Source organism: Triticum aestivum, chromosome 3A, assembly GCF_018294505.1.
Source record: "Triticum aestivum cultivar Chinese Spring chromosome 3A, IWGSC CS RefSeq v2.1, whole genome shotgun sequence".
NCBI lineage: Eukaryota > Viridiplantae > Streptophyta > Magnoliopsida > Poales > Poaceae > Triticum > Triticum aestivum.
Genome location: NC_057800.1, coordinates 715,269,587 through 715,286,117, shown reverse-complemented (window position 1 = coordinate 715,286,117; position 16,531 = coordinate 715,269,587). Strand labels below are relative to the sequence as shown.

Here is a 16,531-nt window from a genome sequence, read left to right as displayed (position 1 = left end):
TTTAAAAAAAATTGTTGTGTCTATAAAATAATCATCCTGTTTTGAAAATGTCTGTTGTATACTTTATCCAAAAGTAATCATTGTGTATTTGAAAATGCTCATCATGTATTAAAAATGTTCATCTTGTCTTTAAAAAAGTTATATGTTTTCAGAAAAAGATCATCGTGTATAGAAAAAAAATACTCCCTCTGTCCCATAATATAAGACGTTTTCTCAAACTAACATAGCTTATAAAAATGTCTTATATTATGGGACGATGAGAGTACCGCGCATCAAAATTTCTCATAATGTATTAAAAAATATTCATTTTTATTCTAAATTTTATATCATGTTTTTTAAACACTTTATAATGTATTTTAAAAAAATATCATGTTTAAAAAATTCATTATACTTTAAAAATATTCATCGTATTTTTAGGAAAATTTCATCATGAATTTAAGAAACGCTCATCGTGTTTTAATAATCTATGGGAGAGGCTTTGTCTCACCCGCAGCAAGGCACAAGCACATCTCGCATCAAGGATGCCCAAAATAGACCGGCCTGGCATGGGAGGAGCTCTGGCGCTATACCTGGCCATTCCTCGGGCCGGGCCAACCAAAGCCCGACGCAAAAAACCCAGGCCTGAGCCCGGCCTGGCCGTCGGGCCTAAAAATCGGACCCGAGCCCGGCCCATCACACTAAAAGCCCGTCGAGCCTTGGGCCACGGGCCGGACCTCTTCCTTAAATGGCAAAATTGACGGGCTCGGGCCCGGCCCGGCCCGGGCTTCGGGCTCAAAACCTAGGCCCGAGCCCGGCCCATGGACAAGGTCGGGCCAGGCCGGGTCGGGCCGACCGGGCCAGGCTGCCCATGGCCAGGTATAGCTGGCGCCCTATCACAAACTTTTATTTATATTTCTGAAAAGGAATCTTTTTTAAATAATAATTATTCATTTAAAAAACATTCATGCAGCGTAAATAAAGTGTTGGCGCAACTTTAAAAAATTGTTGTTACCATAAACAAATGTTCATGACCTTTAAAAGATGTTTGTGCGTATCACCAAAAGTTCATGACTTTTAAAAGTGTTAATAGAATATAAAAATGTTCACAGAATTTGTAAAAAAGTGTATTGTACCATTCAAAAAAATGTTTATGCAATAAATATTTTTGTCAATTTTTTTGTGACAATAAAAAATGTTTATACAATGTAAAATATGTGCACGTAGTTTAAAACAAAGTTTTGTACAGTCAACAAAAAATGTTCACGTGTTTCACAAAATGCTTGCAACATTTAAAAATAATCCCTCTGTCCCAAAATTCTTGTCTTAGATTTGTCTAGATACGGATGTATATATACATCCGTATCTAGACAAATCTAAGACAAGAATTTTGGGACAGAGGCAGTAAATGAAAAACAAAGTATTTCATACCACTCGAAACACATGCAACGTGTATTTGGAAATGATCAATATTTATTCAAAGACATTGTTCCAAAAATGTACCTACGCCGCCGTTCCAGCTCTCGTCCGTCCACCGCGCAAGTCCATGCCCCTGCGGATGTCGTCCGTGAGTTCACCACACCCGGCAAGTGTTTGATGAAATGTTTGCCCTAAAATTTTGACAAATTTTGTCCCTTGTTTGAAGTTATGGATTGGGACATGGATTTTGAAATATCCATGCAACTATACTGCCAATGGATATTGCCATTGGACATGACTATAACATGCGCTACTATCTGGTTGACAACATCTGTGTATCCTCCTCTGCGAAGATCATCTCTTAGCTAGTTAGTCAAAAAAGAGCTCGCTTTGCCCAAAGACAATGAGTTAGTAAGGATATGGAGAGGACATTTGCAATGCTCCAAGCCTGTTTTCAAGTTGTTCGAGAGCCTATAGAAATACGGGATCCAGAAACCTTATGGGAGGTGATGACATGTTGTGTGGTCATGAACAACATAATCATGAAGGATGAGGGTTAAGGTGACGTCGAAGGTCAGGAATTTGAGAACATAGACGATCATATCCAACTTCCAAATAAGAATTCGGGGACGTTCAATGAGTTTATATATCCCGATGCATCAAGAGTTAATACATGTTTTAGTACATAAACTTGTGGTGGTGGGAACAGTTTCATACAAAAACTAAAAAACCCCAAAAAAGTAGTACATGAACTCTACTGCCGTAACAAACGCATACAAATTGCTCACAACGTGACATTTGGCAGGCCACGTCGGATAAAGGCACGCGCCCGGCGTCTTGTTATTTTTTAAAAAGCCCCCCACTATGTATATTATTTATGTTATTAGGTTCCCTGGTCAGTAGCAGACAAAACTCCAAATCCTCTGCTCGCGGCGATTCCCTAATTTCAATCCCTAATAACTTCTCTCGCCCCTTGCCCTCGCCGCCGTTGTCGCTCTCATTCAACACCGCTGATCTCTCATCGCCGGCGAGAGCACAAACTACTGATGCAAGACTCACTGATGGCAGTACAACTACACTGACGTAACTGCGCTTTCGTCTGCACTAACTGAACTGACGAAAGTTCAGACTAGATGCTTACTCCTCGTCGTCCGACGACAGGGCATGAGGGGCACGGGTACAGCCAGCCTTGCCGTCGTGCGCCGCCGGCTTGCGTGCGACCATCCTCAGCTGCTGGTCAAACTGTTGGCGCGCCATATATGCGTCACGCGCCGCCTCGTGGTGTGCCGCCACCCTACACACACGGCCAGAGTGTGCGGCCGTAACATGGACGTGCAGCGCTAGTACAGCTTCCTCCCTTGTTGGACGTGCGTCGCAGACGAAACGCCGGGTGGCCTCCTTGCTTGCTGCAGTGCTCACTGAAAACTGGAGTACGCGGCCGTGGAAGGCTGTAGTGAGGTCACGTCCTCAGCATAGAAAAGAGATATAACACGTAGTTTGTGCGAAATCCACTCATAGCGTACTGGTATATTGACTGTTGCATGTCACTGCTCATCCTGGGTTCGAGTCCCAGTATCTACAATTTTTTTTGTCATGTTACAGCAGAAGCAAAATTCAGTCATGTTGACAGCAGAAGCACAATCTGTCAGAAATAGATGTTAAAATTGGACAGATGTAGAAACTTCTGTTTGCACTGAATTTGACAGCAAAAAAATAGATGTTAAAATTCAGTCCAGTGCAGTAAATTTGGACAGAAACATGCATCTCCAGAACAAGTTTTTACTGAATTCAGACAAGTCTGAATTTGGTAGAAACATTCATCTAAAAAATTCAGTAAGCAAGACAACACTTAAATGTTGAATATGATCACAGTATATTGCAGAACTGATCAAGTTTTTACTGAATTTTGATCACAGCAGATTGCACACAACACTAAAGTGGGTGCATCATTACAAAAATAGTGGCTACACCATTACAAAATGAGCACTTAAAAAAATAAAGTTCATACATGAACTTCTACAAAGTAGCTTGAAGTTTATTTAAGAACTTCAAGCACTCTAGCACTGATCTCCTGGAGGTGCATTATGTGAAACTGGTACTTCATCCGTGGCATTAAGGTCTGGGATCATGTGCCTAGCTCCATCATCTCCAAACATGAGTCTATATAGTGGATACTGAGATGGATCAGTGCCAGATCCAGTCCAAGCTCCTCCTATGTCTGCTCCATTCCAAGCTCCTCCTACTCCTATGCCTGCTCCATTCCAAGCTCCCCCTACTTCTATGCCTGCTCCATTCCAAGCTCCTCCTACTCCTATGCCTGCTCCATTCCAAGCTCCTCCTATGGCCGCTCCATTGTCAAATCCTCCTATGCCTGCTCCATTCCAAGCTCCTCCTATGGCCGCTCCATTGTCAAATCCTCCTATGCCTGCTCCATTCCAAGCCCCCCCTACTCCTATGCATGCTCCATTCCAAGCTCCTCCTATGGCTGCTCCATTGTCAAATCCTCCTATGCCTGCTCCATTTCCAAATCCTCCTGTGCCAAATCCACTCCAAGCTCCTCCTATGCCTGCTTCACTGCCAGCCCCTCCAATGTATGTTCCATTGGCATCTACTTCTCTGCCAGCTCCATTGGTAGCCCCTCTCCCAACTCCTCTTGCTCTTGTTCCTCCTCTGCCAGCTCCTTTTGCTCTTGTTCCTCCTCTGCCAGCTCCTCTCCCAACTCCACTTTCAGTACTGCATGTTGTTGTTTTTCTTTTGTTTTATCTTCCTGCTTGTGCACTAGAACCAGGTTCATCTAGATGTGTTTGCTCACTTATAGTTCTTGATTTTCTTCTGGCTCTCACCCTTCCTCTGTTGGTTGTCGTGGTCGTTCTTGTCCTTTGAGGAATTGAGTCTATAGCATCAAGCACAAAAGCTGCTTGCTCTGGCAACGGTCCTGGTGGTGTCACTTGGCTCACATATGCTCTATCCTGCAAATGTGAAGATGCAAACAAAATAACTGGATTTATAATAAGCAAGAGAAATAACTAGATTTATACAAGTGCAAGTGCTAGGAGAAGTGCAAGAAATACAGTTATGTGATACTAAAAAAACAAGTGCTTGCTTTATGAATTTTACCTCATGGCCCATCATGTACACCATGCTAGTTCTAACATTCATTGGGTCCAACCTGGGATTTAGTCTTGCTGGCATTATGTCCTGCAAAGATAATACATGCATAATTAAGTTGGATAACTTGCAGAATTGTCTATGTTGCATAATTTAGTAACTTGCAAAAAGTATATATGTTGCAAAATTCAGTGACTTGCCTGAAGAATTGAAGGATCTTCTATTTCTTCTTCTTCATCTAGTTGAGCTTCAACTTCTGCTGCCATGTACTTGTCATGCCCTTTCTTGTTATGATCGGATTTTCCACAGATAAAGCAATGCATGGTCACACCCTTCTTGTTGAGATATATACTACCATCTTTTTTCTTCTTCTCTTCTGGGGTCTTTTTCCTATTCTTTGGTGGCCTGCCCATTGAAGGGGAGCCTTAGCGCAGTGGTAAAGCTGCTGCCTTGTGACCATGAGGTCACCGGTTCAAGTCCTGGAAACAGCCTCTTACAGAAATGTAGGGAAAGGCTGCGTACAATAGACCCAAAGTGGTCGGACCCTTCCCCAGACCCTGCGCAAGCGGGAGCTACATGCACTGGGGCTGCCCTTTTTGGTGGCCTGCCCATTACCTTTGTGAAAACTGGTGGGTGTACTCTAATCCCATTCATTTTCTGCCAGTGAGCTTTATCTCTCATAGGCATGATGTTGTGACCATATGCCTTTAGATAGGTTTCTATACTATAGCATTTGTGGACCAACTCTTCTGGATCTATCCTATCAGCTCTACAGCAAGCAATTGTATGATTGCAGGGCACCCCACTAAGTTGAAATCTTTTACAATCACAACACCTAGCAAGAATGTCTACAATGTATGTGTTGTTTCCAGACTCAACGGAATATACTCCAAGACCACAATGAGTTGGATAGCAGTTACCAGAGTACTCCGCACTCTTGTCCAACTTCTTCCTGATCTTGGGGCAGATTCTTCCTGTCCACTTCTCCATTGCTTCCCTCTGCTTACTCTCATGCCTTACAATCATCTTGTGCATTATACAATCTAGCATAGACACAATGCAAAGCTCCCTTGCATCCAAGATGTAGCTGCAAGTACATACAAATGACACAATACATAATTAGCTCAAGTAACAAATGTTGAAGTGACAACACAAATGCTCAAGTAACAAATCATTAAAGTTCAATCAAATCCCACCTATTGTATACTTCTGACATGTTGTTCAGTAGTATGTCACACTTCAGGAAATCTGAGAAAAATGCTTTGACCCACTGGTTCGGGTGCTTCCCATCCAACCAATTGTAAGCTGCTTCATTCTCCTCCTTGAGCTTGTCTCTATTCAATTTCCATTTGTCCATATTTGTAGACCTAGCAATGGCCCAAAGCATATTCTTCATTGTTTCACCTTTGAACTTTTGATAAAAGTTCTGGTACAAGTGTCTAACACAAAATCTGTGTTCTGCATCTGGGAAGACCTTTTCAACAGCATTGATTAATCCCTTTTGCCTATCACTCATGATAGTGAATGGAGAAGTGTTGAGAATATTTAGATCATTTTTTAGTGTAGTGAGGAACCATTCCCATGTAAATGTGGACTCCACCTCAACCATGCCCATGGCAATTGGGAAGATGCAGTCATTTGGGTCTATGCCCACAGCTGTAAGCAACTGCCCTTTGTACTTGCTCTTCAAGTGACATCCATCAACAAAGATTATTGGCCTGCAACCATTCAAGAAGCCTCTCTTGCATGCATCATAAGACCAATATAGTGATGATAGATGATCCTTTGGCTCTAGGTCATCCTTCTCCTTCACCTTTGTTGTGCAAGCTATAAATTTGCTTCCAGGGTTGCTTCTCCTCAATTCCTGGCCATAATCCCATAGCATGCTATACTGAGCTGCTTCATCTCCATTAATGATCCTCAATGCTTCTTTCCTGGCTCTGCCCAACTTCATTCTGTCTGGTAGCAACTTAAACTGTTTCTGAACTTTTCTTCCAAATGTAACCAAGTCCATCTTCTTATTGTCTCTAAATTCATCTATGAACATTTGTGTGAGATATTTAACTGTCAAGCACTTGGAGTTCCATATTTTCTGACATGTGTGGTCTCCATTGTACTCTCTCACAACAATGCTGCCTGTTCTATTGTCTTTTGAAGCTTTAAGCTTCCAAGGACAATCAGATTGACATGATGCGTTTAACCTCTCTGCCTCATTCCTTGGTTTATAGATTTTAACTCTATTTTTGACACTGTATGCAGTGAGTGCAGCCCTTAGTTCTTTCATTTCTCCAAATACCAAGCCAACCCTGAACATTGGGTTGTTGCTATCCAGCTCTGGATTGAATACTCTAAATCTGTAATTAAGCTTCTCAAGCTCTTCCTTGGACAGACTGAGGTCATCGTCATCTAATGGGTCCTCTTCGTCAAATATTTCAGCTTGCTTCTCATTATTGTCATTCAACTCTGGATCCACATTCTCAGCAAACAGATCATCATCCCCATCTTCGCAGTCAAAGTCACTCTCATAAAAGTCCGAGTCGGTCTGTGCATCTTTTGCTTCCCCTGATTCCCCTGCTTCCTCCTCCCCTGTTTCCTCCTCTTCCCTCGCCTCCTCTGCATATGAACCAGAAGTCCCTTCTCCAAACTGACCAGACCTTGGCAATTTTCTAGGTAGTGTTGGGCATCTATTGAGTATGACATCGTCGCCATACAAAGTCCTTATTTTGTTTTCCTTGTCCACTATTACATCCAATGTTTTAGCTTCTTTGCTTGCAGTGACCATAGCAGCAATTGCTTCCTCAGTTTCCACACAGACAAGGCCATCCATAATATCTTTCCCTGGCAAAACCCAATACACTTTGACCAATGGATCAGTGGGATCATAATCCAACCTGGACAAACAGTACTTCACCATGCCCAATGACCATGTATCAACATGGCAGTAGTCGAAAGCATCATGTGTACATCCAATATTTGTATATGATCTGTTTGTAGTTGTACCCTGCCCTATGAATATCCCATTGTGCTCAAACTCAACTGAAAACAACTGAGTGTCTTCTCCATTTGTCACTGCACAAAGCGGAACATTTCAAAACTCAGCAACTGAATTACTTATGTATGCAATTCAACACATAAGTGGACATATGCACTGAATAAAACTGTAACTGGAGAAATATATAAGTGAAAATGGACATAGGCAGTGAAGATGACTCTAAATGAAGAGAGACATGGCAGTAAATGTACTAACATATTTGTAACTGAAGACATGTGCACCCGAACATATTAGTAATTTAAAAATGCAGTAGAAATGAACACTTGTTAAAAATGCACTCTTTCTGACAAATGCACACTTCCATAAATTAAAATCCACTCTTTTGAACTGGAATTGCAGTACACACTTCATTTTGCAGTGATCTTAAGTTCAGTTTTCTGCCCACTCTTTTAAATTGGAACTGAAATTGCAGTACACACTCTTTTGATCTGAAATTGCGGTAGACATGTACAGTTAAAAACTGAAGTTTTCATCAGCAGACATGGACTCAACACATGGACAGCATTACAATGCTACAAACAGCAGTACAGAGGCATGGATTCCTATCAATAGTAGTAGACAAACTACACTTCCATATTGGTATCTTCAACGGCATCTGAATGCTAAAATCACCTCTTTAATCCCCATCAACAGCACCAGACAAACTACAACAGCAGCACATCAACTACAGAATCAAACCCACACCGATTAGGTTCCTGATTGCAGTCTCGATCCCCAAAAACCTAGTCTACCATCAATCCGCACAGGAAACTCATACCAATCCACACAAGAAACACCTACTGTTCAGCACTAAATATGACGAACATGGATTGATCATCTGGGCCACCTAAACCTAACTAAACCCAGGCCAATTAGGTTCCCAATTGCGGTCTAGAGGAAGGGATTCGGTACATACCATACTCGGGAGGGAACTCCCCTGGTTCGCGAAGCCGCGGCTCCATCGATCGCCGGCGCCGCCACGCCCAAGACGGTGTCACCCTGGGTCGCCGTCGAGGACGAGACAGGGGAGGGGTTTGGGGAGGGGTTACGAGGGCGTCGGCTGTATATCTGAACTGTCGAGGGTGTTTTTGTTTAACTCTATTCAGCCTGGCGCGAGTGAGGACGAAAGACTGAATTTTGCGACAAGTCCGGGAGGTTTCTAGATAAATGCAGGTTGTTGACGTGGCACTCCACGCAGACTAGTTCGGACAGATTTGTATGCGTTTGTTACGGCAGTAGAGTTCATGTACTATTTTTTGGGTTTTTTTAGTTTTTGTATGAAACTGTTTCCATCATCACAAGTTGATGTACTAAAACATGTATTAACTCTAAAGAAAAACATGTGCACCGCTCACGGCGCACGCGGAACTGCTTTATTACAGCGCGCATTTATTTCCTTTCTTCTCTCAACGCTGCCAATGGCCCACGCGCACCGACGGACGGACATGCCGGGCGACGAGCACAAGAAACGCAACACGAAATCCTATGGGGACTCTCCCCGCCTTGCGCCGGCCGGCCGGCGACCGAGCCGAGGCGAGGCAGCCTGCTGAGTACTGATCCCCTACGGGCTACGGCCTCCGGGAGCGCGGCTTGAGGTTCTTCCTGACGCTCCGGCGGACGTGGCAGAGCACCCAGTAGTGGTCCTCCTCGCCGTCGTCGGCGCGCCGGTAGCACCGCGGGTCCGTGATCTCGTACTCGGACATGACCCAGCCGGTGCTCCGCCGCCCCTGCGCCCAGTCGCGGGCGTAGAAGCAGTAGCGCGTCATGGACCAGCGCGCCACCACGCCCAGCTCCGTCACGGACCGGCGGTCCTCCCTGTTGCCGCTGTGCATCCACGCGCCGCCGCCGCCCTCCGGCGTGCGCCGCGCCTGGGCGCGCTTCCCGCGCCGCCGCCGCGCCGCGAAGAAGTAGCCGTGCCCGCGCCGCAGCAGGCCGTGCCGCGCCAGCAGCTCCCAGGGGGTCGCCGCGCACGGGTCCGCCTCCACCACCGCGCCCGCCACGCGCGGCGCGAACCCGCGCAGCTGCGGCCGCAGGAAGTGCAGCACCAGCTCGTCCTCCGTCGGCTCGAACGACTCCTCCAGCCCCTCCTTCACCTCCCCTACGCCGGCGACGGCCAGATTTATCTCCTGCTCCTCCATTTCCCCGACGAAGTCAATGCACTCGGCAACCACCAGACCAGACAAGAAGATGCGGCGAGAGGGACCGGGAGGACAGTGATGGCTAAAAGAAAGAGGACACCCACCGAGACTACCTTTCACTATTCAGCCCAACACGGAGTAGCCCGCCAAAATGGTCTGCTCGATTGGGCCCAATCGGGCCCAGCTGTAAAGCCACAGCACGAACGCCGGATCTTTTTTTGTCCCAAAAAAGAAAACTAACGCCGGCCATATGTAAATGGAGATCACTAACTAAGGATGGAGAGATACGCATCAATTCTGTAATTGTGATAACAGGATCACCAATTAAGTAGTGCGATATGACGTGCATGTCGGTAATATCCGGCATATCGGGGGAATGAAATGTCAAGGCCTCCCAATATGATGAAGTTCTTCTGCAACGCAGATGCAGATCAGGGTGTAAGCACCACCAAAACAATCACATTGTTCCCAAATTTTGGTACAATTGATGATCTAGACCAAGGTGGTGTCGAGTTAAGTAAGACTCCTATCAATTGTAAGTGATGATTACGAAACTCCCTTGGCACTCATCATGTTTCCCTTGCAAGCTTACACATCTGCAACAATCCCTAGAGGAAAGAAATATTTGAGCTAGTTCATTGGAAAGAGACGCTCCCGTCGACTATGAGGCGCCCTTGAAGACTTCGTTAATCTTAGATAATATGTCGGCTCGGTCTGTCGAAAGTGCTCATAGGGTTAGGGTGTGCATGCGTGTTTATATGGATGAATGTATGCGTGTATATATAAACACATGCGTCTGTATTGTGTTAAAAAAACTAAAATAGAATGTTAAATTCCTGCAAAAGAGATGTATAATGGTAAGACAATGAACACACATAAGTGCTCCCATCACTAAATAAAAATATGAGCACTCACATGTCATTTCCTTCCTGGAAGCATCTCTTGAGGGAACAGTCCGGGTGATGTCAATGATGGAGGTTGACTTGGATGGTTGTTGGTGCTTGCAATAATATATTTACCCACCAGGTTTATCTAGTCGATCTTGGTCGAGAAAAATAAGATATTATTGAAAATAAAAGAACAAAAGCGATAATGTGTACTTAGGGCATCTTTTAGGCGGACCCGCAAACCACATCCATCCGGACCGCGGGAGCCATCCAACGCGGAAAAGTATCAGTCCGCGGGTGGTCCGGATGCGATTTCTTCCGCAAAACGGAGACAAAAATGGGGAAGCTATGTAGGAGTCCGGACACGCGAAACATAGGAGTCCGACACGCTAGGCCCACCCAAAACCCTTTCCGGACCTCGTGACTCCATCCTCCCTCATTTTTTATCCTTTCTTCTTTCTCTCTTGCCTTCGCCGCCGCTTCGCCACCCCGACCACCAGGCCAAACCCCTATATCGCTAGGTGGAAACAGACTAAATGGTATAGTTACTGAATATCATCTAAAAGGCCTCAAACATTTGAAGTTCTTGGGGTTGCACAACACAAACCTTCAGATAAAGGTCAGTCAGAATTGGATTCCTCCATTCAGGCTACAAGCAATTTTCTTAACATCTTTGCAGCTAGGACCGGCATTCCCGCCATGGCTTAGATCACAGACAAGCCTTCGGCTGCTACATATATCAAATGCAAGCATAACTGCAATCCCAGCTTGGTTTTGGGTTGCATTTTCAAGGACAAACTTCATAGATTTGTCAGATAACGAGATAACCGGCACACTTCCAGCAACCTTGGAATTTATGACTACACAAAAAATGGTACTGTCCAATAATAGATTGATAGGTATGGTGCCAAAATTTCCAAGAAATGCCGAATACATGGACTTATCAGGAAACTCTTTCTCCGGGACATTGCCGTCAGATTTTGGAGCCCCTTTATTGTAGGAGCTTATTCTTTATTGTAGAAGCAATGGTTGCCTCTGATATATATATGCTTTATCCGAAAGTGCTATTGTGAGCTCGAGCTCACAGGCACCCTTTGCTACAGTACAAACAAAAAAAATATTTAAAAAGTTCAAAAAAATCTGAATTTTTTTGGCAACAAACATTGACATATTTTTCACATGCGTACAAATTTTCATGACAAAATGACATTCATGCAGGTCTCAGCAAAAAAAACAAAATCGATGCTCCAAAATGCTTCCAAAAACAGTTTTTTTGGAGCATGATTTTGTTTTTTTTGCTGACACCTCCACAAATGTCATTTCATCACGAAAATTGGCACGCATGCAGAAAAAACATCAAAGTTTCTTGACAAAAAAATTCAGATTTTTTTGAATTTTTTTACTATTTTTTCGGATTTTACTGTTCATCCGGGATCACTGGTGCCCGGGATCAATTCCTCTGCTTTATCCTGTTACTCTTGTTGATGGCATTCACAGGATCGTCTTTCCTTGTGATGGTCTTTGCTGAATGCCTCTGAGGTTGACCGGTCGGAGGCATGGTAATCATGCCTCCCAGAAAGTCTTGTTGTATCTGTATTTTCATCTGGGCTTCCACTCTGTAAAGTCTGGAACATAACAATTTGCATACATATATATCAAGAAGCCAACCTTATGTTTATATCAACAAGTCAACCTTATGTTGTTGTTGACGGAGAAATAACTTGAGTTGACATTTTTGAGGAAACAAATTTGACTTATTTTTAGACTTACAAACGGCAGAGCAGCAAAATCGAAGGGACCAAATTCTGCTTTATTACAGACAGTGTGCCGCGCACCGACGGACGGACATGGCAGATCAGATCACACATGGCGAGTTAGCGACGAACGACGAGGACGAACGGACACGGACTTGCGCCGGCCGGCGCGGCAGCCTGCTGAGTACTGACCCCCTACCGCCTCCGGGAGCGCGGCTTGACGTTCTCCCTGATGCTGCGGCGGACGTGGCAGAGCACCCAGTACTGGTCCTCCTCGCCGTCGTCGGCGCGGCGGTAGCACCGCGGGTCCGTGATCTCGTACTCGGACATGACCCACCCGGTGCTCCGCCGCCCCTGCTGCGCCCCGTCGCCGCCGCGGAGGTAGAAGCAGTACCGCGTCATGCACCAGCGCGCGACCACGCCCAGCTCCGTCACGGACCGGCGGTCCTCCTTGTTGCCGCTGTGCATCCACGCGCCGCCGCCGCCCTCCGGGGTGCGCCGCACCTTCCCGCGCCGCCGCGCCGCGAAGAAGTAGCCTTGGCCGCGCCCCAGCAGACCGTGCCGCTCCAGCAGCTCCCACGGCGGCGCCGCGCACGGGTCCGCCTCCACCACCGCGCCCGCCACGCGCGGCGCGAACCCGCGCAGCCGCGGCCGCAGGAAGTGCAGCACCAGCTCGTCCTCCGTCGGCTCGAACGACTCCATCCCCTCCTCCCCCACCTCCTCCTTCATCTCCCCTCCGCCGACGCCGCCCAGATTTGTCTCCTCCTCCATTTCCTTCCGGTGAGGTCTCCCCTCCCTCCGATGAATTCAAGGCTGCGTTTCTTTCCAACCACCGCACCACCGCACCGCTGGTAGTACTACCTCGTTACAGTTCCCTACTCGACCCAACACGGAGTGGCCCACCGAGATCGGGCCCAATCGGGGCAGCTGTGAAGGCGCGGCACTAACGCCGGATCTTTCTAACGCGGGATCTGCCAAGGGTCCAAATGGCCTCAAACAAAAAAGGCAAGGCTGTAAATTCTTCTCAAACAAGTAAATAAATGGCAAGGCTCTAAATTTGGCGCAAATCTTTTTTTTATCTAGGATCAATTTACGTCGTGTAAGTAAATGGAGATCACACATAGTATCTCTACTTCTAATGAAGCAGTTGCTACTTGGTAGTTTCCACCGGTTAATTTTTGTTCCATCAAAGCCGGTTCATTTCCATCCTCCCTCCCACCTCCCACGTCCCAGCGATCCCTCCGGAACCCGCGCACCCATAAGGTGCAAACCTCCGGTCGATCCTGAAAAAAACGGTGTGAAGAAATCTAAGAAAGAAAACCTACGAAAATTAACCAGTCCCTTGCACGTACGAGCGATTCCTCTACCCTCGAAGCACTCGCACGCACGAGTCGTTCGCCGCCGCCCCATCTCCGATCTCCCTTCGCCGCCGCCCTCGCACATCAAGCCGTCGCCGGTCCATGCGCTACCTCGAGGGGAGCCATCGATCTTCTTCAGGAGACGCCGCCGATCCCATTGATGAACCGCCGCCGACCATGTCCAGGATCCGACACCGATCCCCTGAGCCGCTGGCGCTGGCCAGGCTCCAGACCGATGGACACGCCTGCTCGCTGCTCCTCGGGGCCAGCCCCTCCCGCCGCGCCGGATCACACATCGGCTTGGGGACCCCGGGGATGCCGCCGGTGTAGGAGGCGTCCGCGACAGTGCGGGTTGGGGACCGAGCGGCTGGGCATGCCGCATCCAGGGCTTGGTCGGGCTGGCGTGAGCCGTCGTCGATGAATTTTTGGCTCATTGGCTGCACGTCGCTTCGGATTTGGTACTATCCCCATCTCTCTCTGAGACACACACACCACTTTCTCTCTGTCTCTCTCTCTCTCACAGTGTCTGCTTGTGCTTGCTGACGAAGGTGCATGTGTGTGTGTGCGCGCACGCGTGTGATGTGCCGCTGACCGCTTTTATGTGTGCTTGTGGCGATGCTGCCTGTGATTCTGATTTTTGCCGCTATCCTGCATGATTCTTGGTGCCTCGAGGATGAGAGGAAGCCACCCAGAAAATGGCTAGAAGGAAGCACCATATGTGCATGTGTGCTCATGTGTGTTAGAAGGTGAGTTTGTGCTTATAATTTCCTAAACATTCCTATTACAAACAGAAAACAGCTATGGTTGGTGATAATAATTATTGGTGAACATTGTTATTGGTAAACCTGCATGCTGTCCATCTGCCTCTTCTTCCTGTTGCAACTATTGATGGCCATTATTATTGCAATTTTATCCTAATTTATGTTCAGCTATTACCAGGTTCTTTGATTGAATCCTAATTCAAACTTCTAACATACGCAATACTTTTTGTGCAGTTATAAGATGATGCATACTCTGACAGTGCTTTGGCCACATAAAAGGTAAATCCATCATTGTGGAGATGTCAAAGTCATCACAAAAACAAGCATCTGAACTTTCTTTTTGGGATGAAACAAATACGCAGACTAACAGTATCATGTTTTTTTTGACATCAACCAATATCATGGGTTGGTTCAGGACTTCAGGTATATATCACCAGCATAAAAATCTATTAACATAGCAATTGTTACTTTTTTTAGCTATTCTCAAATGCTTCTCTATTTTAAATACCTATTAAATGTTGTCACAATCACCCTATTTCCACCGCACTGAGGGCTGTGGCAGGAAGGAGCCCACCGTCGGCATCGCCCATGGCCAAGCAGACCGAGGACCCAGCACCCTCAAGTACGGTGATGTTCTTTCTGTTGCGACTTATGGTGATGACTGAGGAGTTTTGAGATCAATCTCGATCTGCATATGACCGTGACCGGGAGGCGAACCCGGTTGCGCTTAGAGACAATTGATTAATGAAGATCCTCCAGCCACCGAGCTCCTAAAGGACACCTAGGCGAGAAATCTACGCTTGTCCATACCGCTTGCCTTTTAGGCGAGCAACCTCGTGAACTTCGACCCCATCATGCTGTAAATATAAATAGTTTACAAATTAACTAAATTTTTAGATTGATATTATTCTACTTCTATGCATATTTTTTCTTACTGTGGTATATATCTAGCACTAGAAAATGAGTTGTTGAAATAATCTTTACTAATAATCATTGGTCTATAGGACAAGGACTCGGCAGATGATTCCTCCTTGACTTTCTACCAGCTGCGCCCCTGACTGTGTCCACAGCGTCCCGACACCATGTTCAAGACCAAGTTCTAACCCACATATCCAATCTCCCTCCATGGATCTTGCCTCTCATTGACCAAGAGCAACAATTCAACTCAATTTCAGATTTACAAAAGAGATGGAACTAGAGCAAACAACCTATGAGGCTTGGTTCGTGTACATCGACAACGTTGTATGGTGGTGAAGCTTCTTCACATCCCCTGACCAGACGCTGCACGCTCTGCTCGCTAAAGGTGCCCGCTGTTTCTGTTTGGATGTTGTTGCTGGCGTATGTCAAGGTATGTAGCAGTAGCTTTTGTTATCCTTTCCACACCAGCGAATGTCAGAATTTATCATGTGGGCAATTTTTTTTACTGTAGTATGAATACAAGGTTCAGGGAAGTTCACTCATTTAGTATCTCACAGATTGTCTAGGCTTTAAATTTAGGAGATGATTTGGAAGCTCAACATAGAAAATTATTTAGTCTAATGCAGATTGCATATTAAACGCCTTTTCAAAGCAAGTATGGAAGAAAATGTGGTGAGCTCTCCATGAGAAAATTTAATATAACAGTTTCTTTGACTTGAAGGAATATTTGCAGATTTTAATCTATAGAAAGTTTGAGGGTATCATCTTTGCATGCTCTTAACGTCTATTAGTAATGGACACTCCTATCATTCTATATATCATTTTATGCACCTAACTGAGAAGGCTTTCTAATAGTTGAGGAGGCACTCATTATTCCGAGCTCGGCTCTTCCTGATTAGCTTGTCACCACGCTCGCAACTGCGGAATCATAGGCGCGAAATGCTTTAGTATGTCTGCCAAAGCCCGTGTCATTGAGCAGAAACTAGCCTCGCTCAACCAAATTGTACCTGTCATCGATGCACGGCGAGGGCACTCGGAATCTGGCGTTTGCTCCGTTGCGAAGCATGCGATGTTGAGAGAAAAGAGGGAGACTGCACCGGAGGAAAGCGAAGCATGGTAGCAGGCCTGAAGATGAGAGCATGATGTTCTCTTTTAGCAAATGATGCATGTGTCTATTTTTT

The 16,531-nt window shown here is 45.9% G+C and overlaps 4 protein-coding genes across 4 annotated transcripts in view; all 4 read right to left on the bottom strand.

Moving 5' to 3' along the window:
* Window positions 1-3,271: 3,271 nt before the first annotated feature.
* On the bottom strand, window positions 3,272-4,896 carry LOC123063443 (uncharacterized). The gene is made up of 3 exons (XM_044487229.1): window positions 4,704-4,896; window positions 4,513-4,593; window positions 3,272-4,364 (listed from the first exon to the last, which is right to left on the bottom strand). The coding sequence occupies exons 1-3, from the start codon at window positions 4,824-4,826 to the stop codon at window positions 4,155-4,157; spliced, it is 414 nt and encodes a 137-aa protein (XP_044343164.1). The 5' UTR covers window positions 4,827-4,896; the 3' UTR covers window positions 3,272-4,154.
* Window positions 4,894-8,747, bottom strand: LOC123063433 (uncharacterized). Its single transcript, XM_044487216.1, has 3 exons — window positions 8,451-8,747; window positions 5,700-7,572; window positions 4,894-5,590 (listed from the first exon to the last, which is right to left on the bottom strand). The coding sequence occupies exons 1-3, from the start codon at window positions 8,494-8,496 to the stop codon at window positions 4,894-4,896; spliced, it is 2,616 nt and encodes an 871-aa protein (XP_044343151.1). The 5' UTR covers window positions 8,497-8,747.
* Window positions 8,748-8,842: 95 nt separating this feature from the next.
* LOC123063441 (NAC domain-containing protein 18) overlaps window positions 8,843-16,531 on the bottom strand; it is an 11,117-nt gene continuing 3,428 nt past the window's right edge. The window contains exon 2 of the mRNA XM_044487226.1: window positions 8,843-9,612. Within this exon, the coding sequence (XP_044343161.1) occupies window positions 9,103-9,612 (510 nt within the window). The 3' untranslated portion in view covers window positions 8,843-9,102. The remainder of the gene's footprint in view (window positions 9,613-16,531) is intronic.
* On the bottom strand, window positions 12,193-13,114 carry LOC123063440 (NAC domain-containing protein 67-like). The gene has a single exon (XM_044487225.1). It carries the CDS (start codon window positions 13,082-13,084, stop codon window positions 12,509-12,511), a length of 576 nt encoding a protein of 191 aa, XP_044343160.1. The 5' UTR covers window positions 13,085-13,114; the 3' UTR covers window positions 12,193-12,508.

What these genes read in the sequence shown, in the direction of transcription:
- LOC123063440 (XM_044487225.1), bottom strand. Translation starts at nt 13,084, where the DNA reads ATGGAGGAGGAGACAAATCTGGGCGGCGTCGGCGGAGGGGAGATGAAG.
- LOC123063433 (XM_044487216.1), bottom strand. Translation starts at nt 8,496, where the DNA reads ATGGAGCCGCGGCTTCGCGAACCAGGGGAGTTCCCTCCCGAGTATG. An exon ending in GGAGTTCCCTCCCGAGTATG is followed by an intron (nt 7,573 to 8,450) that starts GTATGTACCGAA and finishes CGCTTTGTGCAG; the next exon opens with TGACAAATGGAGAAGACACT. An exon ending in ATGTCAGAAGTATACAATAG is followed by an intron (nt 5,591 to 5,699) that starts GTGGGATTTGAT and finishes ATGTACTTGCAG; the next exon opens with CTACATCTTGGATGCAAGGG.
- LOC123063443 (XM_044487229.1), bottom strand. Translation starts at nt 4,826, where the DNA reads ATGCATTGCTTTATCTGTGGAAAATCCGATCATAACAAGAAAGGGCAT. An exon ending in AAGATCCTTCAATTCTTCAG is followed by an intron (nt 4,594 to 4,703) that starts GCAAGTCACTGA and finishes TTATCTTTGCAG; the next exon opens with GACATAATGCCAGCAAGACT. An exon ending in TGTACATGATGGGCCATGAG is followed by an intron (nt 4,365 to 4,512) that starts GTAAAATTCATA and finishes TCACATTTGCAG; the next exon opens with GATAGAGCATATGTGAGCCA.